Genomic DNA, 27,916 nt, shown 5'->3' with positions numbered 1-27,916 from the left:
GTTATGGTCTTTGAATAAACTGATCATACAAGTTAAATTATATAGTGTACTACAGAAAATATAGATTTTACACCAAATAAACATCTCTTCCCTTGGTCTCATACAGAATTTGAAGTTGTAAAACACCATCAATATCATCGTTTACCTTTTAGTCTGATTCACAGCATTGAATTTTAATGATGCTACAATATCATTCTGGCAAGGCCTTAATCTCTCCAATTCTGAAATAAATTTAGTTATTCAGTTTTAAAAATAACATACAGGGGTCATTTTGAATAAGAACTTTTTCTTCATTTCTTAGACATGGTTGTTCACATAGAATCATCCTTTAATAAGTAAAGTCATAGGGTACATGGAATATCCAAAATGAAAGTTAGAAAAATCCAGCAGTTCCTGTGCTGGGCTTAGGTACATATTCAAACTGGTACACTGTTTGATGTTGAAGAATATATTCAGGCTTTTTTAAAACCCTTTAATATAGGATAGATGTTTTCAAATGCTTCATAGATCTCAGAACGTTCTTTGGCACCTATAAAAGAATCCAAGTTTATATAATCTTTAATATAAAAACAATACCAAAAAAGATTTCACACTGAAATTTCATTGTATCATCTCCAATACTTAATATAATGACATCTCTTTAGTCATTCCTGAGAAGTCACAGTGGCATTTATTCTAGGTAAAAACAGAATTGCTGACTACAGCAACATTCCCACAAAACACCATTCTGGTTTGCTCATGCTGCTGTTATGCAAAATACGAGAAGTGGATTGGCTTTTATAAAAGGGGGTTTATTTGGTTACAAAGTTACAGTCTTAAGGTCATAAAGTTTCCAAGGTAAGCAGCAACAATAGGGTACCTTCACTGAAGGATGGCCATTGGCGTCCAGAAAACCTGTTAGCTTGGAAGGCACGTGGCTGGCGTCCGCTTCCTCCCAGGTGGTGTTTCAAAGTGGCATTCTTCAAAATGTTGCTCTTGGGGAGTTTTGTCCTCTCTTAGCTGCAGCTCCTCTTCAAAATATCACTCAGTTTCTCTTCAAAATGTCACTCACAGCTGCTCTGAGGTCCTTCTTCTGTGAACTCCTTTATACAACCCCAGTGATCCAATTAACACCCACACTGAATGGGTGGGGTAACACATCCACAGAAATTATCCAATCAAATGTTTCACTCAGAGTTGATTGAGTCACGTCTCCATAGAAACACTCAATCAGAAGGTCCCGACCTAATCAACACTAATACATTTGCCCCCACAGATTGCATTAAAGAATATGGCTTTTTCTGAGGGACATAATATATACAAACCAGCACAACACACACCCTAGAACAGAGTTTTCCAATACTTCTTCTACATGGGAATATCAGTTAGTTTATAGCCACACACTGCTCAGTAAGAAATATAGAATGTTATCTCTAAATGTGCTTATGAACCTGACCCAAGAGTAACTTCATCAGTGCCTCAGGTTACTTAACTACCAGCAAAGGAGACTTCCCTTAATCCACGAATCTATAATTCACATCTTGATTCCCTAATATTAACTAACAGGCTGAGATAAATTAGAGCTATTATGGAGTTTTAAATTTCAGTGTATGGGAAGGGATTATTAGAGGGAAAAATTGTACCACTCTCATCTTTGGTAATTTAAGTGTCTCTATAACATAACTATAACATAGTTGCTAAAGGGATACAAACATGAATTAAACACAGTCCCCACCCTTGAGAAATGTTATCTGTCAGTTCCTACTCCTCTCTTGCCACCACCAACCACCATTACCTTCACCTTTGAAATTGTGCAGCCACATTGTGCTAATGATTAAGGATTGCTAGAGTTGCTTATGTTTATATGGAGCTATCAGCTAATAAGGAAAACTAATAATTATTGTTGGCAGGAGGCAAAGAGGATGGTTTAAAAATTTAGAAAGGAAATTAATGAAAAGGATGTAAAAACTGTTAGCATAAAGAGAAATGGAAAATAGCTTAAGTTGATAAGGACTTCCTTGAGATCTAGAAAGCTGGAGAGGAGAAAGTCTTCCATAAGTTATAGAGCAAAAATGACCTCTGAGAAGTGGTTATCTGGGTTAATCACAGGACTAATGAGAGGAAATTACCTAAAGAATAAATCAACAGATTTGAGAAGCAGGTAGATGTCAGGATTCAGAGTCAAGTGTGAAGTCCTTATAAACTTAATTTTTTTGAGAGGTAATGACAAAAAGTTATTTATTCATTGCCAAGGAGTTTACTCTCTGTGGGTCTCTACTCTCAAAGATGTGGGGGAAAGAAGAGAGTGAGTCCCTGATGTAGAAAGAGAAACTCTGTACCTTTGGGGCAGGGGAAAAAACCCTTAAATCTCAGCAGATTTTAGTTACAGCACTGAAATTTTAGTTTGTAAAGAGTATAGTTTTGTAGAAACCAAAGAATGAGCTGGAGAAGCAGTAAATAAAGCACAATTGTCAACACACACACATGCACACATAGCAAAAAACTCCTTACCTTTGATTTTATGGACTTTTGGTTTTTGGGTATGTTTATATCAAACAGACTTCTTGTCTGTTTGAAGCATAATTGATATGGCAAACACCCCCTCACCCCCACCCTTCACAGAAAGCAAAAACTGAAATTCGCTCTTTATCTATCACATTGAGGAACAGAGTATCCTGGTCCAGTATATTGGGTAACTGTATACTTCACTTGTTACATAACACCTTTATATATTTAAATCGTACCTAAGAGCATTCCATTCAAGTGCAAAGAAAGTATAGTATTCTGGCATCCTCCATAGGGAGTAGAAAATACCCATCACTCAAGAGGGAACAGACATTGAGGAGGATCATTATTTTATATAATAGAAAAACTATAGACACAAAAGGACCCTAGGGAGATTATCTAGAACAATTTCCTCTTTGCATAGGTGGGGAAACTGAGGCCCAAGAAGTTGAAGTTACCCCGAATGACAAAGTAGCCTCTCTGGGGGAAGAGCTTTTGTGTCCGTATTCCTTCCTTTATACCAAAAGTCATCAGAATCTGTAACCAGGTGTTAAAATGACTGGCTTTGGTCAATTTAGTCAGATATTTCCTAACCAAATTACTTACATCTAAACTTCAAGGGAACATAAGTTGGTCAACCAATAATCAAAAACTCTAATTCGTAGCTCCAGACTCTGATTAGGTGACCCTTGACTTTTAAACAAAAGTTACCATTCATTTCCTAAGACTGTAACGACTGTTTTGGGGGATAGAAGTCATTCCTACCCTCGGTGATTGAGGTGAAAAATTTTGTGTCCTGGTACACTGGAGAAAGCGCCAGCTTTGAGATCACAGCCTATGGGCTTCAATGCCAGCTCACCACTAACGAGCTTTGGGATCAGGCAGATTGTATAAACTCTCCGAGTTTCAGTTTCCTTATGTTTAAATAAGGAAAATAACCTTCTCATCGAGTTGCTGTAAGGGTTGTGAGCTCATGTTTATAAGAAGTCCTTTGTAAACTACGACATTTTACCAAATCTAAGCTGTTTTTATTATCCAAGAAGAATGCACTTCAGAATTAGGGATGTTGTGATGGCTTATTTGGTTTCTGTAATAGCCAGTACCATGTAATTTGTTCATGTCAGGCTCCTCTCCAGGCTGGATTCCTATTAGATAGGGAGTGTATTAAATGTGCCTTTGTATCCTCAGCACCTAACACAGTATGTGTACCTGGTAGTAACCCCAAACTTATTAACTCTCATCTGTTGATAAAGATTTGTAAGCTTACTCCTATGCCTCTGCCATTCCAAATATCAATTTTGAATACTACTTGGATTTTCCGGTTTTATTCTTATGCCGTGTCATATTACACATCTTATTTTCCCAAGTGAAGCTACAGTTGTCTGCATATAAGTCAAATCTTACACACTGAAAAAAGCAATAAACCCTCAATTTATGTATTTTACAGTATATACTAACTTGCTATTAGAGAATGATTACTGGTAAAGATTGACAGGAATATTCTGTCATCTCTCCAGCCCACTCACTAATCAGTCTTGCCATTTTTCTGCTGTCCAGCACAGCTGTCCACAAGAACATGCCCTCTGACCTACTCATTTCCCAGGAACAGTGATGCACAGAGAGTATTGAGAGTAACCTTCATTAACAATGACCCATCTTCTTAGACCTTTATGCTGGAAGGAAATAAGTAAATGTGAAGCATTTACAGAAACCTCTTTAGATTTAATATTCCTAACATCACAGTAAGACAACATAGAAAATTTTCAGTCTTTTTCAATGATCAGGAAAAAAAACAGGAAAGTGGGTTTTCACTGAGATAATAGCTAATACTTATATCATGCTTACCATGGGCAAGGCACTGTTTTCTGCTTCCTCACCACACTTCGGAAGTAGTTTCTATTTGCATCTCCATTTTACATATGAGGAAACCAAGGTGGAGAATTTAAATAGGTCACCCAAGGTCATACAGCTAATAAGTGGGAAAGCCTGGATTCAAACTGGACACTCGGTCCCCAGAATCTATCCCTCTTAGCCACCACACCATGCCCCTCTCACCACTAAGAGAGAATTTATCATTCCTCCAGCTGACAAGGAGGATTAAGGCGGCAGTGCACGGGAGACTAGACAGGAAGCTGTCATAGACACTTAAAGAGCTGGGGACAGGGTAAATATGGTAAAAATGGTGGGCTTTGAAGCCAGATTAAGCTTCCACTCTTACTGAGACATGTATAGCTGTTTGACATTGCTAAGTTTATTTGACCTCTTCATTATACCCATTTTGCAGGTGAGGAAACTGAAGTACAAGGTACAAACTCATACAGTTAATTAGAACCCCTATAAAAGCCCTTAGCACAATGCCTGGCACATGAGTGCCCAACACTGTTTACTCTTATTACTACCCTGATCCTAAGTTGTCGTATTTGCTGTACACTGTATATTAATCCAGCAGAACCCTGCAATGCTATTAATTGTACTGTGGTTTGGGGAAAAAACATGGGTCCTAAATGTCATGCCAACTACAGAAGGGCAGCACCAACCTGGGGAAAATAGTGTTAAGCTTGGTCTGGTTTCCACTGCTTCTGCTGTCAGGGACCATGACAAAGTAGGACAGCTGTACCTTTCTGTCCTCAGTGCAACTATAATTAGAATGCTCAGAAGTAGCCTTGGACATGGTGACTGTCGCTTTGGAAATTAAAGGGAATAAGACCATTTTACATAGATTTTTTTTTTTCCAAAGGCTGCAATTGCATACAAAGTTTCATGTTACCACATGTTTGTGTTATGTGCATGGATGGTCTACAGTTCCCACCTAGGAAGGAAGAGCTGGGATCCATTCTTTTCTAAAGTCAAATTCAAAGTATGTTTCTAATTTCAATACTCTTACATTTTCTAGGCAAAAGTTATTTACCCTAGTTGGGACCTTGCCTCCAAAACATCTCTGTAGAATGTCTGGCCTTGTATCATTGGACTAGAATGCATGTAAGACTCTAGGATACCACTTGACTTTCCACAACCATCCCCAGCTTAAGGCTAAAAGGAGATCTCAGTCCCTTTTCCAGGTTTACACACCAAATTCTGACCGCGAGTTTTTAATTCAGGTTAAAAGAGCCTAGATTCCTAAAGTTAGGAAATAGTGAAATTTGACTCCAAGTTTGGAGCAGAAGTAACCTACACCATTGTATTCATTTCCTAGAGCCACTGTAACAAGTTACAACAAACTTGGTGGCTTAAACAGAAATTTATCCTCTTACAGTTCCGGATGCCGGAAGTCCCAAATCAAGGTGTTGCAAGGGACATACTCCTTCCAAAGGCTCTAGGAGAGAATCCTTCCTTTCCTCTTCTAGCTTATGATGGCTCCTGGCATCCCCTGACTTGTGGCAACTTAACTCCCACTTACTATCTGTCTTCACATGGCCTTCTCCCCTGTACCTTTCTGTGTGTCTTCTCCTTTTCTCCTTTTTATAAAGATACCCTTTATAGGATTTCTGGCTCACCCCAACCCAGGATGATCTCATCTTAAGATCTTTAAGTTAATTATGTCTCAAAGACCTCTTTTCTAAATAAGATCCCATTCACAAGTACCAGCTGTTAGTATTTGGACAGTCTTCCCTCTGGCCCCCCAAAATTCATGTTCATCCCACTTACAAAATACATTCACCCATCCCAACATCTCCAAAAGCCTCAACCCATTACAATATCAATTCTAAGCCCAAAATCTCATCTAAATACCAGCTCAAAAGTACCAAATCTCAAAAGTCTAAATTATCAGGTATGGGTGAGACTCTAGGTATGTCCCCTCCTGGGGTGAAATTCTTCTCCTTGTGGACCTATGAAACTAGAAAGAAAGTTCTCTGCTTCCAAGATAACAAAGACAGACATAGGGCAGATATTCCCCTTCCAAAAGGAGAAACTGGAAATCATAAAGGGGTCACCAGTCCCAAGCAAGTTTGAAACCTGCAGGGCCAATTCCTTTTGGTATCAAGGCCTGAGAATAATCTTCTGTGGCTCATTCCTCCACCCTCTCGACCCATAGAGGTCTTGCCCTCCAGGCCTCTGACTCCTGCCCTCGGAGTCATTCTTCCTTTTTCTTTCAGACATTTGCAGTCAAGTAACTCTATAATCCCATTTCCTGCCTGTAGAACATTGGAAGTCCAATAACCTTCCTTCATTTCATCTAGTCTCTGTCCCTCTCAGTCCAAGCCAGCAGTGTTTCTGCTAGTATCATATTCTCAAAAACCTCTTGGGCATCCTACATCTGTCAAGGAGGATCCATGAAAGAGGGTTCTCAACAAATCCTTCCTTCCTGGATAAACCCAGCTCTACTCCTGGCTTCTTCTGAGATGGTTGGTGGGATCCATAAGTCACATACCTAATCTCTTCAGCAAAAGGTTGTTCAGCCACACCACTGGTCCTCTCCCCAGAGCATAAATTCTCAACAACAAATTTCCTAATTTTAGCATCGTTTGCAATCTGGATAGGCTAGGAAGCTTCCAAATCATCAAGTGCTGGTTCCTTTTTGCTTAACAGTTCTTCCCTCAATTTCTTTCCTCTTGCATTTTATTATAAATAACATAGAGAAACCAGGCTGTACCTTCACACTGTGCTTGGAAATCTCCTAAGCTAAATATCCAAGTTCATCGCTCACAAGTTCTGCTGTCTTCCCAACAGTGGAACATAGTTCAGCCAAGTGTTCTGCCCCTTTATAACAAGGATCACTTCTCTTCCAGTTTCCAACAATATAGTCCTCATTTCCTTCTGAATCCTTGCCAGATCACCTTTAACATCCATATTTCTACCAACCACCTTCTCAAGGCAATCTAGCCTTTTTCTATCATGTACCTCAAAATTCTTCCAGCTTTACCAATTACCAAATTCCAAAGCCATTTCCACTTTTGTAGGTATGTTACAGCAGCACCCTATTTCACAGTACCGAAATCTGTATTAATTTCCTAGGGCTACTGTAACAAACTACAACAAACTTGGTGGCTTAAAACAATAGAAATTTATCAACTCAAAGTTCTAGAGGCCAGAAATCCCAAATCAAGGTTTTCACAGGGGCATACTCTCTCTGAAGGCTCCGGGGTAGGGGGTCGGGGGAGGGAATCCTTCCTTGCCTCCTCCAGCTTCTGGTGGCTTCTGGCATTCCTTGGCTTGCAGCAGCATCACTCCCATCTCTGCCTCTGTCTTCACTTGGACTTGTCCCCTCTATCTCTTTGTGTGTCTTCTTTTCTCTTTCTCACACAGACACCACCATTGGATTTAGAGCCCATTTTAATCCAGGCTGATCTCACTTAAGATTCTTACCTTAATTATATCTTCAAAGACCCTTTTTCCAAATAAGGTCCATTCACAGGTACCAAGGATTAGGACTTGGATTTATTTTTTGGAGGGACACAATTCAACCCCCCATAACCTGTCTCGCTCTAGGTCAAGTAGTTTAAGACAAAACAGCATAAGTAGGTAAAAACTGCAGTAGATAATAATTATTCATAATTTCAGCAGTAAGACATGGATTAGCTTTTACTTCATAATATAGGCAACAATTTGGGCTTCAGTTAACACATTTCATTCCCCTCTCCACAAAATTAATGATCCACATCTTGCAAGAATGAAGTAATTTAACTTTGGCTGTTCTTGCTTAACATACTAAATTTTAAAGAAGGCTTATTGTTATGGTCTTCACTATTGCATGATAATGACAATCCTTTACTTTTGTGATTTGAAACTTTTAGCAGATGTGTAGTTAAGAGCTCTTTAAAAAAGTTTTGGGTAAATGGGAAGTTATCTGAATTAGATATTTAAAGAAACTTATTTTTATGTACTTATAATAGGAACTTAGCCTGTACTTGGCAGTCTGCACTTTTAATAAGACTGATTTGTAATGATACATAGCAGATAGCACATACATTAAAGAATCCTTCCAAAGGTCTTGAAAAGTTTGTTCCCTTAAGTCATGTGTATATTTGTCTCCAATATCGTACTATTTAATTTACTTGTTAGGCTTTTCCTCCTTCCTTTAGGGCATACAGAGGTGAACATTATGTCAATCACTAGGGGTCTTAATTATTCTAAACTGGTGGCATCTGAGGAATTGTGGCCCTGCTATATTCAAAAGTTTCTTCAATTCCAAATAGATTTTCCTGGCTTTGAAGACACCTTAGTCATTTCTTAGAGAAAAGAAAATTAGAAAACTTTCTACTGAGAATTATAAAAGAAGACTTAAAAACAGACATTCCATGCTTCTGCATTGGAGAGGCTGAGTGATAACTTTATCAGTTTTTCTCAACTTAATTCAAGAAATGCAAAAATATCAGTTTTTTTCTTGGGTAGGACAATATTTATAATTTTGGAGTTTATTTGGAAGAATAAATATTCAAGATGAGCTAAGAACCATAAAAAGAGCCATGAGGGGAAATCGGTGCTATCAGATATGGAAGCCACTAGAATTAAAGCTACAGTAATTAAAATAGTGTAATCCTGGAGTAAAGGCAGAACCTGGAAAGAGACACATATATGAGAATAAAGGTCAAAAGGATTCATCACAAATTAATGAGAGAAAAGATATGTAATGTTGAGTTGGCTGGCTATTTGGAGGTAGGGCTAGGAGATCAGTTTGGCTCATGCCGTAAAAACTTGGCATTCATTTTGGTAGAGAGGAGTAAAATGTTTAACAAGTCAGACAAAACCAGACAAAAATAAATAGCAAGCTTTAGTGTAATGGCATGGAAAAGAGTCTCAACTTTTACCTCAAGAAAAGAAAAAAAAGAAAAAAGAAAAAAAAAAAACTCTACGTAAAAGTTGTAAAAAAAAAAAAAAGTCAATAGGAAAAAGTCACAAATATAACAGAGTAATTACCTTTATTAGTGTGAGCACATATAAATCCTTAGAAAAAAATCACTGAAAACCAAGTAAAAAAAAAAAGGAATGAGGTATAAAAACACTATTTACAAAAGATAAAATATTATTCAATGGATATACTGAAAAGTGATCGATCTCTATTTCTCTGATTACCACTGAGGTTAAAGCAGTGAGATACAGCCTTCACCCATACAATTAAAGTTATTTTGTGTCATTTTGTTTTGAATGTGGCTAAAAATTTGGTAAAAGACACTTAGAAACATTGCCATAGGAATGGATGATATAGGAGAAGTATATTGTATTTAATTAAAAAAAAAAAACTTAGTTTGCAATAAGAACCTTAAAAAGGTCATTTCATCAAACCAAAAGTTCCATTTCTGAGAGTCTACACTAATAAAATAATTTTCCACATATGAAAAACCAAATGTTTTTCCATTTATAAGTAGCAAACAAAAGAGCATTTAAATGCTTGACAATGGCAGAATAAATAAAGGATGATTCAATAACTTGTTAGAACAGGGGTCAGGAAGTTCAGGCCTGCCAGCCACATCCAGACTGTGGCCTGTTTTTATATGACCTGTGAGCAAAGAATGATTTTTATTATTTTTAAATCCTTGGGAAAAGGAGAAGGAGGAGGGGGGGGGAGGAGGGGGGAGGGAGAGAAGAAGAGTATATGACACCAGAAAGTTATATGAAATTCACATTTGAGTGTCCATAAAGATGTACTGCACAGAGCCACACCCTTCCTTTATGTAATGTCTATAGCTGCTTTCTCACCACAAAGGCAGAGTTCAGTAGTTGCAACCAAGACCTCAGATATTTAATATCTGGCCCTTTACAGAAAAGGTTTGCTAACCACTGTGTTGGAACATCACACGACCATTAAAAACCCTCTCGAAGAGTCTGTAACAATGGGTTAAGCTAAATATAATAGTTAATAAAAAGGCAGGATGTAAAAATGAATATCAAAATCACATAAAGAAGAAAAGAAAAAAGTTATTGTTTTGGGTATTGGGACCTATGGGTGATTTTATATTTCTTTCTACTTTTCATTTTCCCAGGTGTTCTATAATAGCAAAATTAGCTTTATAGTTTTGAATGAAGCTATTTAAAAGGGAAAACAAAGCATATACATAGCTATGAATTTATACAAAAGTCAGAGCATATGTTAGAACTTACCTGTAAATACAACTTTTCCAGATACAAAGATAAGCAACACAATTCGTGGCTTTACCATTCTATAAATAAGGCCAGGAAATAGTTCAGGTTCATAACTGTTAAGATATAAAGAGAATAAGTTAAAAATAGCACTATTCAACTACTTTTCCAAAACATTCAAGACCTAGTATATTAAAGCAGTTGTAAATAAGTAGCTATCTTTCTGAAAACCTTTTGGCCATTTTGATAAAAGTAGAGTCTTTAGTGTCCTAAGTAATTTCTTAAGGCAATCAAAAACAGAAATTATTTTTCCTCTTAATATTTTTTCAAGGGCAAGCCATCCTAAGCTATCAATATATAAGAAGTTCAGGTAACTTGGGCCATAAAATTTAGTGTCTTAAGATGTTGTTGGTTACACATTCTCCACCTTTACAAAAAAGTCTGTCAATAAATACACAAAACATGTTTTTTCTGAATTTTCCAAGTACCCGAATGATGAGCACATTTTAAATGCATTTATAAATTATTATCATTAAGCACTTTTAGCAGATAGATCTTAGTTCCTTTTTCTAGACTATTCATTCAGACATACTACTATTTATCTTTGGATATGTGGTGTATAAAGAAAGCTATAAAACTAAACCATCCCAAGCTTTCATAATTCAGAATTTATTCCTATAAATAGTAACTCACTCATATTTACTACTAAGTGTAAGCAGGATTATCCAGTGGAGCAAAAGGTTTAAGTACTGTTTCTCCACACTCTAGCCTAGAAAAGAGAAGATATTCCTGAAAGGCTTTTGAGGAGCAGCCCCCCCCCAACACACACACACAAAAGAAGTGAGACAGAGGAAGAGGCGGATAAAAAAGTTACTCTCAAAACAGTGGTTACTGGAGAACAGATATAAAAAAAAAAAAATCTAATAAATGGAACACTATAATTCACACGAATCTTTGCCCTTAAAGGGTGAATCCACAGAAAACTCCCATTTCATTCTGCAACAAATAAGACCTTAACAGTAGCAGGTGTGAAGTCCCTTTTTGGCACCAGAAAAAAATGCATCACAGTGATGAAGGTGCCCTTCCAAAATACGTGGAGCTCCCTGTAGGTGGGCCTGTCTTCCCAGATCACTGCTCTGACTCATGTCAAGACTTCCACCCACAGACCTGCTAACTACCTCCCAATACTGGAAAGACAATGATGCTAACTGGAGCCCTGGAAATCCCCTCAGGGAACTACAAGATCCTAGACAGAAAAGTGAAGGCTGAGGGCACAGAAGAGAGGTTTTCATTGCTCTTCTAGATGAATCTCTAAGAGAAAAGACTTGGGCATACAGATGTAGTAAACTTTCAGAACCATGGTTTTAAGGTACCAGTATGATGAGCTTTTGATTACTACTTTATTTTTTCTTATCCTAGTTCCATAAGAGGGCAAGGCAGAAAAAAGGAGAAGTTTTGGTTAGGGGTGAAGAACATTTCATGAGGGCTGAAACTATCAGATACCTGCCGATCTCCTGGCAAACCCAACTGTAACTCATTCTTCAAGTCTTAACTTAAATGTCACTTCCCTCAGCAAGCCTTCCTTGACCTTATGCCACGCAATTACATTAAGTACTCTGCTTTATGGTCCCATAGCACCCTCAGGAGCCTTGCTATGGACTGAATTCTGTCCCTCCCAAAAAAAGATGTGTTTCAAGTCCTAACCCCCAGTCCTGTGACCGCAATCCTATTTGTAAGTAGGATCTTTGAAGAGGCTACTAGTTAAGATGAGGCCAAACTAGATTAGGGTGGGTCCTAACCCAAAATGACTGGTATCCTTATAAGGAGAGGGCATTTGGACAGACAGACAGACAACTGAAACAGAAGGAGAGAACACAGCCATGTGAATAGAGGCAGAGATTGAGTTATGCCGCAAACCGAAGAGCACCACGGATTGTCAACGTGCCGCAACCAGAACCCTGCAGACTTCGGGAAGCATGGCCCTGCCAACACCTTGATTTTGGACTTTAGCTCCTAAAATTGTGAAACAATATGTTGCTGTTGTTTTAATCCACCCAAATTGTGGTATTTTGTTACGGCAGTCCTAGGAAATTATGATAGGCCTTTACCTTCAATTTTACCATATTTCATTATCACTGTCTTGTCTGTTTTCCCTGTTAGAGAATAAGCTCCATGAGGGCAAGGGACCGTGGCTGTATTACTTGCCATTATCACACTAGCATCTGCTACATAGTAGCCATCTAAACTTTATTCATTTAAGTACCTATTATCAGGATATCTTTGAATTAAAACTTGAAGGGAATGGAGAAAAGTGCCCAGGGAACACTGTAAAAACAATTATGGTATAGAAAGACTGAAGGAGAAGGTGCCCTGTAACAAAGCAGATACTCACATGACCAGATGGTGATATACAGATTTGCAGAACTTGGGGAATTAAATGAACTTGAGGTTTTAACATAAGGCAAACTGGACCTGATAATTATAACAGATGTGTGCCATAGCTCCCCACAGTGCCACTGGCAATTAAAAAGTGGCCTCATTTAAAAGATACAAACCTGCTGGAAAGAGGTGTTTTAATGCCGTAATGTCAAGGACACACACACTGGAGTTGTCGCCCATAATCTGAGGATGGAGGCCTGATGGAAAGCATTTGGAGGCAGCAAGAATGAGACTATCAAGCAACAGCTGTGGGGATATAAGACAAGCTTCCTGGCCAAATAAAAAAAAGATGGATGAGATTATAAAATGGGCCTAGAAGGAAGATAGAATAGTGATGTGCCCACTTCGAGTGGATAAAAGCAGGACATCTGATGAATTCTCATCTTGCCCTACTGGCCTGTTTATCTTTCAGAAGGTAGAGTAGTGACAAGGGACACCCCTCCCCTAGACTTAAATCTGATAGGAAAAGAAGACATTGTTGGTAAAAAGCAGCCATGGGAACCAGGAGGAATTACCCACATCATTTTAGAGCCCAAGATATCCAGAAAGAGGAATGCTAAGTCTCATATAGATATGTACCTTAGAATTCAGGAAGATCTTTCATATATTCAGAAAAAGTTGGTCAAAGAAAGGCAGGCTGGAGCCCATGACTTGAGCATCCAGAAAAGAACATGACCCACATACTGACTGTGAAAAGTAAAGGTTTTACTGAAAACTTGCAAATTATCCCAAGATTGAAGAAAGAAAAAGCTACTCGAAGAGGAAAAGTGGCTTGCACAGAGAGCTTCCCATTAAGCTCAGATTTTAGAAAATGGGATATATCATAAGTGCTTAAATATGTATTTTTTTTTTTGGCTTTTATAAAGGGGGTTTATTTGGTTACAAAGTTTACAGTCTGAAGGCCAGGAAAATGTCCAAATGAAGGCATTAACAGTAGGGTATCTTCACTGAAGATGGCATCCAGAAAACCTGACGGCTCAGAAGGCACGTGACTGGCATGTGCTTGCTCCCAGGTTGCATTTCCCAATGGCTTCATGCCAGGACATTTCTCTCTAGGCATCTGAGGGTATTCTCGTAGTTTCTCCCAGGCAAACTCTGGAGCAGCAAAGTCAACTTTCAATGGCTGTCTTCAAAATCTCTCTTGGCTGCAGCTAACACCAGGGGTCCGCAACTCCAGGCATGTCTGAGCATCAGCGTCAGCTGTCAACAGCCATCTTCAAAATATGTCTCTCAGCTGCAGCTGTTCTGAGGTTCTTCTGTTTGTGAGCTGTTTTATAGGACTCCAGTAATTAAATCAAGGTCCACACCTCCATGGAAATTATCCAATTAGATGTTGTTTCACTCACAGTTGATTGAGTCACATTTCCATGGAAACACTCAGTCAAAGGATTCCAACCTAATCAACACTAATACTTCTGCCCCCACAAGATTGCATTAAACACATGGCATTGTGGAGGACATAATACATCCAAACTGGCATACCAGGTAATTAATGAAAAATGATATAACACCAAATGCCCTAGGATAGTATGAGGGATTTAACTCGATCTAAATTATATTCCCCTGATCTTTTTATCCCCTTTCATAGTTTTACTTTGAACTTACACATTTATTTCCATGTTTATTTGATGAAAGAATGAATGAAGTATAATGGGCTTAGAGAAATTATTAGTCTGGGAGTTTAGCTGTTGAAGATGTCTCCATTATATTAGAACATGTGGGAGTGCTAAGAAATAAGGAGGCACTAAAGGGGAGAACACCATGTGAATATGAGGTACACTATTTTCATTCAGCTTTATGTTCCCAACACAACTAGGACATCTTTGTTTCCTGAGGACTTCAGCTCTCAATTCTCTCTCTACATAATGTCTGTTAACAACAGCCAAACCTATTTTTTTATAAAGGGCTAAACACAAATAATATTACTACTACTGACCTCTGAAAGATGCCAGGCAATAGATTATTTTGTTTAAAAAACAAAAAGTTGGAAATATAAGGTGCACAAAACTTGCATTGTAACCTAGTCTCCTAGGCTGTGATTTAGGTCATGTTCTGATGGGGATGCATCATCCATGGTGGTATCCACAATAAGCACACACTTTTGTTGAAAAGGAGGGCTAATGTGACTAGAAAAACAAACCAATAGAGAAGGCAGAGGGTGATACCCAAAATGTCTGTCCTATCCTACAAACAGAGTGAGGTAGACATTTTATATATCTATATTTATACAGTATAATATATACTGTATATTGAGCACATGTGCCCACATCTGACACCTACAGTATTCTACTGAATCTATTAGATTAGCCAAACAGTTTTACAGGAAAAATAAATGTTTATTTTTAAATGGCACATTAGTCTAAATTAGAAAATCACTTTAACCATGAAGGAAAACATGCAACAAAGCACTATTTTTCAGGTGTCCACTTTGTTGGACATAACTTAGTCTTTAGAAACAGGTTGTTCTTAGGAAGTTGTTTCTTAGTTCATGTGTTCCTAAATCCAAAGTAACACTTTTTAAATACCAATATGTACAGAGGTATTGTTCCTTTTCCAGTCTATAAGAAATAAATTTTAGCTTTCTGCTATCATAAATAAGCTTAAAATGAGACGTCACTTCAATGACATCATAGACTGTTGATTCTGAAGCACCAGTTTAAAATGACTCCAAACAAATTCTAAAGCCATTGGAAGGTGGCAGCAACATACTTTTCCTTAACCCACAACTTTGTTCATGTCAAGGTCACATTAACCCAAAGTTCACAGCGAAACAGTGAAAAAGATTCTGTATATAACCTGATACATTTATAATTTGAGAAACAAAATATCAAAGATCATATAATATGCACTAAAGAACTTGATATTGGGATGAAAATGCTATAGAAATTGGGAAAAATGACAGAACATTGGGACTTCCCTGAGGAAGTGAGCATGTTGAGGGATGCATAGGATTTAGGAGGGGAGAGAGGAAAAAGAAAATAATCATATGGCAGTGGTAAGAGAATAAATAAAAATATTCAGAAAGGCATGATCATAACAGGGAGAAGAATCCAAAGAGGAGGGGACTAATTGGAGTTGGTAGCTCCTGATGAGGACCAGTGGGTTAATGAGGCAAGTCAGCTCATGAAGCTGCACTATGAAAGGGGTTTAGAAGCAAAGGGAGATGATTTTACCAGTGACACAACAGAGGAAAACAAGGGAATTAGGAAAGTTATCCTGGCATTCATAAGTGACCCTTAACAACAGAGGCAATATTACATCAGAGAAAGATCCCCCCCCCCAAAAAAAAACAGCAAATAAACCAAAACACAGAATTTTCAAAATTACTGAGACAGAGCATGCATTTAAACAGGAAGTATGATATGAATTCAATGTGAGTAGCTTAGGTTTTATTTTATACCATGTAGCATTTCAAGGCAGAAGAATTTATAATAAATAGGGATATTTCTTGCAGAACTAATTTTCATTAAATTATGTTTCCACATATAAGACTGTCCCATATTGTCCCATAATTCGCAGATATGGGGAAGCTTCACTAGAAAATTTAACAAACTAGATGAAGCCTACAGATTTTGCTTTACTTCAGAATAAAGGTGTTTAAAGAAGTACTTACTAAACTCACACCATGAGATTTTGATTACATTGGGATTTTGCAATTCAGCCCCTAAGTTAATATTAAGAAAGATGGCATAAAGGCCAATTGAATACTGGCTTGAAGTCAGACTGGCTGAGTTCATACCATGACTCTACCAACCTATAAACTCTTACCTTAGTCAAGTTACTTAAGCTCTGTAACCCATCATTTCATTTCTTTAAAATGTGAGGAATTAATGATGTTAAATCAGATGTTAGAACTCAAAAAATATTAGTTGCTATCATCCTCCTCCTCTCATTATCATGGGGAGTAGGTTTCTTTTAATTTGGTCTTTCCACCTGGTAAGTTAGTAGAGAAATTTATGCTTTAAGAGAATAAATGCAGAAATTGCAAGTCATGTTTTCTACTTTCCTTTTGTACAGATTCCTTTTAATTGACTTTTGTAGAAATTAAATTTCTTAAGAGTTCTTCTAAATTAAGAGGAAGTCATGTACATTACTTTTTTTTAATTTCATTTTGAAATATATTCAAAGTTATAGGAACAGTTGCAAAAACAATACAAACCCCGTACACAGAACTCCAGCATTCCCTGACCCCTCTCCCCTGATACCCCAATCCACTAACTTTAACATGTTGTCATTAAATATGTATTTTTTAAAAAGAATGAAAAGGGAAAAAGAAAATATAATAAAAAATAAACATGTATAAAGAATATCATAAAAGTTAAATCTCAATGAACTGAAATTGTTTAAACGTTAAGGAAAACAAATCAATTTTTAACTTCTGTTCAGATCAAGTCTGGAAAGAAAGGTAACAATTGTTAGGAATCAGATAGCTGTGTTTTCTCTATCTATTCTGTTAAACGGAATGATTGCTCAATGGTAAAGAGAGGAAAAGTGCTGGAGTAAAGGAACTTAAGGTCAAGCTAGATCAAGAGTATTTAAGAGCACCTTGTGATTCTAAATCAGTTCAGCTGTCCTGGCCCAGGTGTATATTCCAGGCGGTGGAGGGATTTTGGTGTCAATCAGCCAACCCCCATCATGGCTCTCTGAGGGGGCAAGTTAGCTGTGAGAAGCACCAAAACAGCTGGGGGAGGAGGAAAGAGCATTTGCTGTTGATACAGAAGTTAGGTTTGAAGACGTCAGACAGGCTGGAGATACTCCCATGGAATATGAATACACTACAGAAGAAACTGTGATAGGTGCTATAGCTACACACAAAGAGACCACCCAAACAAAACAGGATAAAAACTAGATAGGACTGCTGCTTTCGACTGTACTATGGCCATTCTTTTCTCATCTTCTCTCCAAATCTTTCTCCTCTCACCAGCTCTCAGCCCTTCCCAACTTGCCTAACCCAAATCACACTCCGCTCAAGCCACAGCTTTCATCCCCACCCATGTGTGCCTCATTTATAAATCTATAGTGCAGTGGTTCTCAAAGTGTGATCCCCTGACCAGCAGTGTCAGCATCACCAGTGAGCTTGTTAAAAATGCAAATCAAGCAAAATCTCTGGTGAGGAAGCCCACGCAGGAACGTGTGTTCTAACAAGCTGTCCAGGCGATTACTGTCTAGTTTACATTTGAGAACCACTATTTCAAAAGATTAGACATTTAGGAACCCATGAGAATTCAGGCACAACATCTTAACCCTTTTACCTACTGTATCTTTTTTAAATTATTATTTAACAATCACACTTTCCCTGAAATGTCATTATACAAGCAGTCTGTAATATGATTTTAATATCTAGGTAAACTCAAAGTGAAGCTAAATACCAACCTTACCTACTGAACTGCTGATGGGTTAACACTAAACCTTCCAGCCTGATGGGAAATCTCACATCACAGCTTCCAACCATGTTCTGAATTTTGAAATCAAGGAATCTGGCAGGGAACCCGAGCTTCTGCACCACGCGAGCATATTTTCTTGCTGCAAGTCGAGACTGTTCTTCACTGGGGAGGGGCAAATACATACAAAGATGCCTCAAGCACTAGGTCTTCCATACTACTTGTGCTGTATCTACACACTTCTTTTACTGTATTTTTACCATTTGTTCCATGTTTACCTTTCAGTGTTTACTATGACACTACAGACTTCATGAGAACAAGGACCTTCCTTCCATACTCTTGTTCTTAGTACCTAATAAAAGGCATGGCACAACATACTGTTGTTGAACTGACCCATAAATTGATTTTTGCCTTAATTTGCCACTTTTCACATACAACATACTTTTCTTACTTATTTTAACCGCTGGTAAATAAAACTAACTACTCAGCTGGTTCACAGGGTGTGTCGCCAGATCAGTGGCAGCATCACCACCTGGATACTTATTAGAACTGCAAAGACTCAGGCTCCACCTCAAACTTGCAGAAACTCTGGGGGGTGGACCCAGCAATCCACGTTGTAACAAGCCCTCCAGGTGAGAGTGATGCTCCCTGAAGTTTCAGAACCACTAAATTGTTCTAAAAGGGCTTGCTATTTAATAACGGGAACAACCACAAAATAAAGACACACACATACAAAGAAACCAATAAGAGGAGGTACGATATGTACCAATTAAGTGGCACAGTGTGTCAGGACTTGGTTCCTTATGGGACAAGTTGTCAAAACACACACACACACACACACACACACACACACACACACACAAATACCTCAAAACCTGCCCGATTTTTTTCAGGTTTTCCTATACAATTGCCATTTAACTAATAACCAACATAAAGAAATGCATCTGCACTTTGTGACTATTCTTCTAAATGTCTGTCCTGCTCCAACCCTAAACCCATGTCAGAAGAATGAAGTCCTAGATTTGAGGCTTCATTTTCATTAGCGACCTTTCAGCTCTCATTGCCAAAACAAAGGAGCTTGGCCACATTTTTGGTGAGGGTGGGAAGTGGTAAAAACAGCAACAAAAAACAAACATTCTTAATTTATGATTTAAAAGCAGGGAGATTTAGGTTGAAACTGGGACCAATATGGAAGGGCCATCCCTGCTATTGCCAACACTCATTTCACCATTCTCAAATGGGTATGGCTCCCAAACCACACGGAACACGGGGCAAAAGTCAGCCATGGCGGTTGATATCAGGATCCAAGATAAAAGAAGGTAATGAGGGCTAGTGTCACGAAATGCTTAGCATACAAGTGAGTAGCAGGAGTTGCCACACAGGGGCATCATCTGTGGGTGAGTCATGTGCACTCCATTCTTTCTCGTGGGTTGTCCCCATCTTTAAGTTGATAATCAGAAGCACCTGAGAGAAAAGCCATACTGACTATGTTGTTTTGCCTGGACCAAAGGTAGTGTGAGATGCATTATTCCCATCTAGATCCTTTCTAACACGGTTCTAATATGTGTAACAGACCAAACACCATTTATTAGACATCTACCAGGGGTCAGCCATTGCATTAATAATTTCATATACTTTATATCATTTAAGGTTGATTCTCCTCACCCACTTCCAAATCCTGAAATGTCCTTAGCAAGGCCATGTCCCCAAGTGAACAGTGAGATAAACTGTTTCCATTGTTAAAAAATACTTTTCGCCTAATCGACTCATTACATTTCCCATAGTGTTGAAGTTTAGGAGTTCAAAGTTCAAGAGTTTGCAAAGCCCTGTAGTTCCTTTTTAAAATTAGCTGTAAATAGCATGCAGAAGTCCCTATAGAAACCACTAATAAATATCTACATACGTGTTCATTGCACAAACATTAGAAAATGGAATTTTTAAGAATCTTGAAATCTCATCACCAGTGATAGCCACTGTTAAATACGATCTTTCCCTATGCAAACAGAAGTATCCCTCACCATCCAAATTCTTGTTATTCCAATTAAAGAGAAGAGATTTGGATAAACTTTTGGAGATAAGGCCAGTATGTCTTACTAACTCTCACAGCTCACCGGCAGAAACTCAAGAGCCAGATAGATTTAGATAACAAGTCTCTCTTGTTATCTGGACTCACTATCCAAGCTTTCACTATCAGATTTTAGGAATCTTAAATAAATTCAGATAGGAAAAGATACTTATGAATGTGAGTGAATGTGTGTGTTTGCTCTATGAGCACATTGTTAAGTAGAAGTTGGATAATAAATCCACAATAGTTGTCTGCTTCCCCTTCCCCAACTTAATACCATGTGACCATCCTTCCAGCTCAATATACTTGTGTGTCTTTTAGTGACTAAATATGATTTTATTATGACTTAATCAAAACCCTGTTAGATATTTAATTTTTTCCAGTTACAATATTGAAATGAACATCCTTGCAGACATCTGTGCACAGTTGTACAGTGATCTAGAAATGGGAGATTTCTGGGACAAACGATACACAAATCAACAGAAAAAAAAAAGTCCAGATATATGTAAAGTACTTAATATGTAAAAACAGGTGGGAAAAAATGGGGTAAGAATGGATTTTTCAATAAGTGTAGTGAGGCACTGACCATTTGGAACAAAAATTCTTTACCTTAAATTGAAGTAAAATTCTAGACCTGCTCTGCCCAATATGGTAGCCACTATCCAATGTAGTTATTTAAATTTAAGTTAATTAAAATTAAATTAAAAATTCAGTTCCTCAGTTTTATTAGCTACATTTCAAGTCTCAATAGCTGCATGTGGCTAGCATTACCACATTGGACAACTCAGATAAGAACACTTCCATCATCTAGAGAGTGCTCTAGATGAATCAAATCATCAAGTATCCTTTCCCCAGTACAAAGCATGGCCTGAAAAAGACCAACAAGAATATGGGGGTCAATATTTAAATAATGTTGTACATTACATCAAATGCAAAAACCATAAAGAAAGTCTGGATCTGGCTATAAACAAAAAATTTTTTTAAATTGTGTCCAAAAAAAATCATGAAATACCATAATCAATAACCGGGGGAAAATATTCACAGTATAAAATGGTGAAAATATTTAAATGCAAAAAAGCTATTAAGAGAAATATCTCCATAGAATATTGGGCAAGACATGGTAGGCAGTTTATATACTTATGGAAAGTTATTAATCTCACTAGTAAATCAAAGAAATGTAGATTAAAACAATTTGTCAAATAACGTAGCAAATATAAAAAAGAACATTAATATCCAGTGTTCAGAGGAGAAAATGAACACTCAGTACATTTCTAGAGGAAGAAGAAATTGGCACTTTCAGGAGGACAATTTGCGACTCATCTTTTAATACTTAAAGGCAAGAGCAGCTCTCCCACTATAGTTTTATGGCGAAAGGATCTACGTCAATCAGTATAGGGATTCCTTTGCATGATATCTAGGAAAGACAAGCCTTTTAAAGAGATGCCTCCTGAGCTAATGCTTAAGAATTATCTATCTTACCTCCTTTAGCAAGTTCTAGCCCATTTCCCCAAACTGAGGAAAATCCACAATAACTATTTCCCCAGGCTTATAACATGCTTTATTGTTAATGGGGGCACTGCAAGTCTGGTATAAAAGTCAATATTAGGGGGCTGGGTGTTTTTCAATCAAATATTGGTATTTCATGAAATTAACTCTTCAGCAAAAAAGAGTATTTGGCTCCGACTATGGGTTTTGGAACATTAATGCTGTCCTTCCTTGTTATACATATGGAACTGTTTGGCAGGAATGTGGGGTGCTTCCTCGTACCTTTTGGCTCCTGTGCAGACCATTTTCCCAGAGCTAAATATGAGGGCCGTTGTCCTGGGCTCTCGGATCCTCATGATGACAGCCGCAAACCTCTATGCACAGAAGGTAGAGGAAGAATTAGCCTCTGCTAGGAGTTAGCACTGTACCAGCTGGAAAGCTGGGCCGGCTGTGGAAACAGCCTGGAATAAGCTGAGATTGGGTGGGAAAACTAAATAACGTCTGAGTCTCTTCTCCCCACATGAAGACTACCTAACAAAAACAATTATAATTCTAAAATTTACTTGGGAAAAAAACAAACAAACAGATAATAATAATCATGACAGCTAAAATTTGAGTGCCCATCATTTTTCAGGCCCTATGCTAAGAACTTTCAGCTTTTGTTTCATTTATCCTCATGACAGAACTGAGTTGAGTCCATTATTAAGCCCAATTATTATTTCATGGGGAAACCAAGTCATAAAGAAGTTATTTAACTTTTAGAATTACCAAGTAAATGGTAAAGTTAGATTTAAAAACCACAACTGACCTCAGTCCATGTTTTTTACTTTGAAATACTTCCTTTTACTTTCAGACTGACTTTGAAAAAAGTAAGAGTGAAAAGTGTTTTGCAGGTGTGCCAAAAGTCCAGAATGTACCAAAAAGCACCCCAAATCTAGAGCAAAATGAACTGATAGGCATGCTAAGGATGGATGACAAAACCTTGATTTCTCAATTTCCGCTGGCCATAGCAGTTCTCACAGTAGGACCCCACACCAGCAGCATCAGCAGGTCCTCCAGGTGATTTGAGGCATGTGAGGGCTGAGAACCACTGGCCTTCCACATTGACATGTCATCAGATGACCTGATCCTCCTTCTGGTCCTGTCCAGACACTCTCTTTCCCTGCCGTGCTTTCCCCCGTTAAGCTGGGAAGGGAACTGTGATGGGCACTACATAAGACTACAAATTCCATGGGTTGGGGCTACTTCACAGGACCATAGATCACTTCCTGGTTGGACTGGCCATTTCAGATTTAAAGTGTTAACAGATAGTAAAGGAACCTTGAGTCGGCACTACAGAGGTGATCAACTCCTATTAATGTTTTCCAGGTGGTTACTAAAGGTAACGCTCTCATCTGGTATTCATTTTGTAAGATAGATTAAGTGCCAAGCCAGAATTTCTTTGGCTGTCAAGCACAAGTTTGGACAGATGATATATACCCAAATAAAATGACAGGAGGGCTGAGGATGGGGAAGATAAAATATGCTTAAAATGCCGATTGCTCAACAGTGTGATCAATCATTGGCCTTAAGAATCCTAACTTTTCATTCAGCTTGCTGGACCTGGAACTTGCATTTCTCTTCTCATCATACCCAGCCTTGCATATGAAATATAAAAAGAAAAGCTGTGTTGTATTTGAAGAATTCAGGTCACATTTAAATTCAGGTATCAGCAACACCATCACCACAGCAAAAACACCCATAAATGTTTGATGCTGGCAAGGCCTCTGGATTCCTTACTAAAGTGGCCTTTTTATCTAACTCCATAAATCCTCCACCAACCCACAACAGTGAACTTTTTCCCCAGTAGGGGCCAGGTGTCTTTTTCATCTTTGTACTCCTAAATACAGAGCCTGAAAAATCACTAAATGTTGACTGAATTAACAAATCTACTTCCCCTAAGAAGACAACCCTTTGAAAACATGATGCCTGGTCTTGGCAGGACACAAGAAAGAATAGATTTTACTAAGCTTTGAAAGGATTAAAAAAAAGAAAAAGCTCCCATTCTTACATTAATGAGAGAGTGAACTTTTAAGTGTAAAGTGTAAATTTAGCTTTCTCAAGAGAATCAGTAAGTGAAAATTACACAAGTGTCAGCTAAGTGAGACAACATTAAAAAAAAAATTATTTCCAGGAATGTGATAGCATTTTAAGAAAGTTAGGGCTCCAAAAGACATGCTTAAAATAGTCATACTGAAAAGCCTTTTTGAATGGCAAGGGAAAGATATGAACTTCTATGAACTGCTCAAAAATTGTTTTATTCAGAGAGAATGAAATTATTTTTTATAACTTTAAAACACAATGAGATTATTGACATTTAAAATAATTCATTTTGAATTGCCGACAGCTTTTCACTAACAAGTTTTCTTTAAAAAAAATAAAATAAAAACAAAGGAATGAATTAATATCATGATCATATGAAGGAAGGTAAATCTAAAGAAAAGCTAATTGTTGAAACAAATACAGAGAAATCTTACCTTTGGGTTATATTCTGCATTTTTTGCATGCAAAGCTATTTTCTTCAGATCCAATTTACAGGCCAGATTTACAGTGGAAACTATATTCCTGAAGAAATGAGCCAATTTATGAAGTTATACAAATATTAAAAAGTAAAAAATTAAAACTTATGAATTAACTTCCCCATTTCACAGGTCCTAAATTAATGGACTTCCTAGGGGGATAATTATTCTAAATATGAAATGCATAGCAACATGGTCCCTAGTAAAATGTAAAAATCCAAAAGTAAAGTACTAAAATAGGTTTTTCTAAAGTTTCATGATTAGCTGACTAAAATTAAGTTTTAAATCTTTTCAAAATTATGCCTCGAAATAGAAAGCACAATTCCAAATCAATTTGCAAATCAAATTCAATTTTACATCTTTATATCATTTGTGTTTATACAACCCTAACCACAATTTTCAGCAATTGCAGTGCTGTAGCAAAAACAGACAGTACTTCAAGAGCATGTACATTAATCCCTAACCCCTTCTCAGGAGATCAAGAATTAGTGCTCCATTGTATAGAAAAACAGACTGTTTAAAGCCACAGTACATTAATAACTGATAAAACCAGGAATACAAAAACTGAAATTCTCTTCCCTTCCTGTTGCCCTGACATTAGTTGTCTTCGCATTCAGGAACACAAGATATATACACATAAGCATTACTCATTATTAAAAAAAAAAAAAAAAAAAAAAAAAAGACAACCACCTCCCCGCCTCCCCAACTTACTGTAGTTGAGGCACAATTCCAGAACATTCTGAAACAGGGGTCATTGGTGTCATGGGAGTTATGGACACCAGAGGCATGGAGTCTGAGTTTGGTTTCTCAGGAGAGGGCTGGACTGAGTCAGTACCTTCAGGTTGCTGATGTGAATGGGAATTTAAGCTGTCCAGGCCAACGTCCTGTTTGCTGGGTAATGGCAACCTACTTTGATGACTTTGAGTTTTACAGTTTTCTTCGATTTCATTCTTGCTTCCAGTGACAGGTTGGTCTTTATTTTCCTGGGTAAGTTCATCTGGTAGGAAGCTGAGATCCACAGATGAGATATCACCAGATGGTTCTTTGACTTGTTCAAGATGTGAGCTACATGCCGTCTCTGGTTTGGATGGATGAGGCATGTACACATCATAATGCACAATCGGGCTGAAAAGTGGAGACCCAGGTGGGGCCAGGTCATCCTAGGCATTTTCCAAATCAGACAAAGAAAACATAAAAGAGAACAGCACGTTACACCAAAGGGACACCACTATGGCAGGCAATCAACGTGTTCAGTGTGAGGAACTGCTCAAGATATCTTAGGTATTCATGCCCTGCCTGTTTCCACAAAGTACCATTATAGTTATATTACAGGATTACAACACAATGTATAGCAAAAGGAAAGTGTACCTTAAAACTCAGAAAAAGCATCTTCAGGTTTTTCCTACTTTAGTTAGATCCCTAGCAAGTTGTCATGCTCTAAATCCAATTCGTAATAGAGGCAATTGAGCAAACATGCACTAAGTTGTGTGTACTTTGAAGTGAATAAATTTACTGTGCTCCTTAATTACAAACTTTAATTGACTTAAAGATCATTTAGAGTTTTAAGTTCATAATTTAAAGAGAAGAATAAGTGAAGGAAGTTTAAGATACAGTTTTGAGTGCTAATCAAACTCCAGTAAAGTCGAAACACTATTCCTTATAGCCAAAGTAGAGATAAGAAAGCATTCTAGTTACAGGAATTTACAGTAGGAAAATGTTATTGCAATTTAAATGACAAGGACACTTTAAATCAATGCGTTGTATTTTCAGTCCTAGGAGGGCTGCTCAACAACCATTACCCATCAACTGAGGGAATGAAGTGTGCAACTAAGAGAAGTAGCTAATGCAAAACTCATGTTTAAAACAGATTTGAATATTGGGTAAAAAAAAAAAAATCTATTACTTTGGTACATATATCACCACTTGTTTCACCCAAGTTGCAAGCTTAGCTTCTAGATTCTGAGCCCTACTTGCAGAATAAATCTCATCCCTTAGAAGATTTTACTTTTGATAGCTTTCCAGTCACAAATGGCTTGTGTTGCTTCTTCTCAGAGACAAAGCTACCTCAGCTAACATAAAGATGTCTGGCTAGATCCTGTTGAATTGCTCTGTCATTAATATACAAGCCCAGCAGATGGCAGGGGTGACTAATTATTCAAAGAAAACACTTAGAAAAGTGAAGTTATTCTCTTGAAATAAGATTTTTGACCTCTACTTCATTTTGAGTTATGTAATTAGCCTCTCCACTCCCACAGAATGGCCCTAAGAAAACTGAGGTGAGGAAAACGTTGCCCTGAAACCTCTCAGATCGTATCTTTGGCATTTCCTGTTACGGGTGAAAAGGATTTCATCAACCAACTTACACAAAAGCACTAATGCCTGAATGAGTGTCTCCCTCCATTCTCCCTTCACAGCATTTTAGCAAGGGACAAAGCCCTCACCCAGCAGGGAACTTCAGCAGGGAATCAGCAGGGAAGTCAACAGCAACAAGACATTGGAGGTGATACTTTTATGGCGAAGGAAACTTGGTTTCCTTCCAAGTTACCTCAGGAACACCTCAGGTGATGTGCTTATAAGGTGTAAATATATATTTAAAAAGGGATCTATTCACTGTATCTTTTGGCCTCCTACACGAAGAAATTTTTTGTTAAAACAGTTTTTGCAGAACCATCAACTCCCCTTTCCCAGAACTCTCCTGTGTGAACTCTCCTGATATTCTAAGTGCTATGGAAAGTCACTATTTCTACCTCAGCACAAATCATTGCCCTTTAAAAACAATCCCTTCCCCTCACCCCCACCCCCACCAAGGAAAAAAACAAAACTTGCTCTCTTGCTTTTCTTTTTGAAGACTCCTTCCTCTCTTTCCTCCTATACTTGACTCTAAAGGTTTTTTATTTTTTAATTAAAAAAAAATGAGAACGAGTGACACCTTAAGAATCATTAACTGAAAGAAGGCACAGGCGTCCCCAATTCATTGTGGCAAACCCAGGGACCACCAGTCCACCAGCTTTATTCCAGAGGGGCTTTATTCCTTGAGGCCTGTTGTTGGCATCAAAGGCAGCCATCCCTTGAAAGAAAAGCAACAGTGTGCCACAGAATAGTCAGTCTACGTTTGCCCCAGCAAAGCAGAGACCTGTTGGAACCAGAGCTGGAGGAATCACAGGCAACTCGGCATGCCCTCTTCTTAGAAGTGGGACCGGGCGTCTAATCTAGCGATTAAGCGCTTCACTGAATTCACACCAGACCGGGTTCGAGTGCTGGCTGGCAACCTTGGCCAACTATTTCACCTCTTGAAGCCTCTGTGTGAAAAAGGATACGCAAACCCGCTTCTTAATGCTACTCTGAGTTTAAACGAGACAGTGAAGGCAAAGCCCTTAGCGCGCGGTACTTGGCGCCCAGCAAAAGAGCAGGGAAGCCTTGCTTCCAGGCTCACCTGGGCGGTGCACTGGTCCAGAAAGAGCTCCAGGTAAGTCTCCTCCTCCTCCATG

The 27,916-nt window shown here is 38.0% G+C and overlaps 1 protein-coding gene across 1 annotated transcript; it reads right to left on the bottom strand.

Annotated features, from left to right (window-relative positions):
- Positions 1-157: 157 nt before the first annotated feature.
- TBPL2 (TATA-box binding protein like 2) lies at positions 158-27,916 on the bottom strand. The gene is made up of 7 exons (XM_037835308.1): positions 27,862-27,916; positions 25,140-25,588; positions 24,387-24,474; positions 22,153-22,244; positions 18,318-18,485; positions 10,522-10,616; positions 158-529 (listed from the first exon to the last, which is right to left on the bottom strand). The coding sequence occupies exons 1-7, from the start codon at positions 27,913-27,915 to the stop codon at positions 453-455; spliced, it is 1,023 nt and encodes a 340-aa protein (XP_037691236.1). The 5' UTR covers position 27,916; the 3' UTR covers positions 158-452.

The sequence above is a fragment of the Choloepus didactylus genome, chromosome 4 (genome assembly GCF_015220235.1).
Source record: "Choloepus didactylus isolate mChoDid1 chromosome 4, mChoDid1.pri, whole genome shotgun sequence".
In the NCBI taxonomy this organism is placed as follows: domain Eukaryota; kingdom Metazoa; phylum Chordata; class Mammalia; order Pilosa; family Megalonychidae; genus Choloepus; species Choloepus didactylus.
Note: the sequence above shows the minus strand (reverse complement) of the source record. Positions and strands in the feature narration are given on the sequence as shown.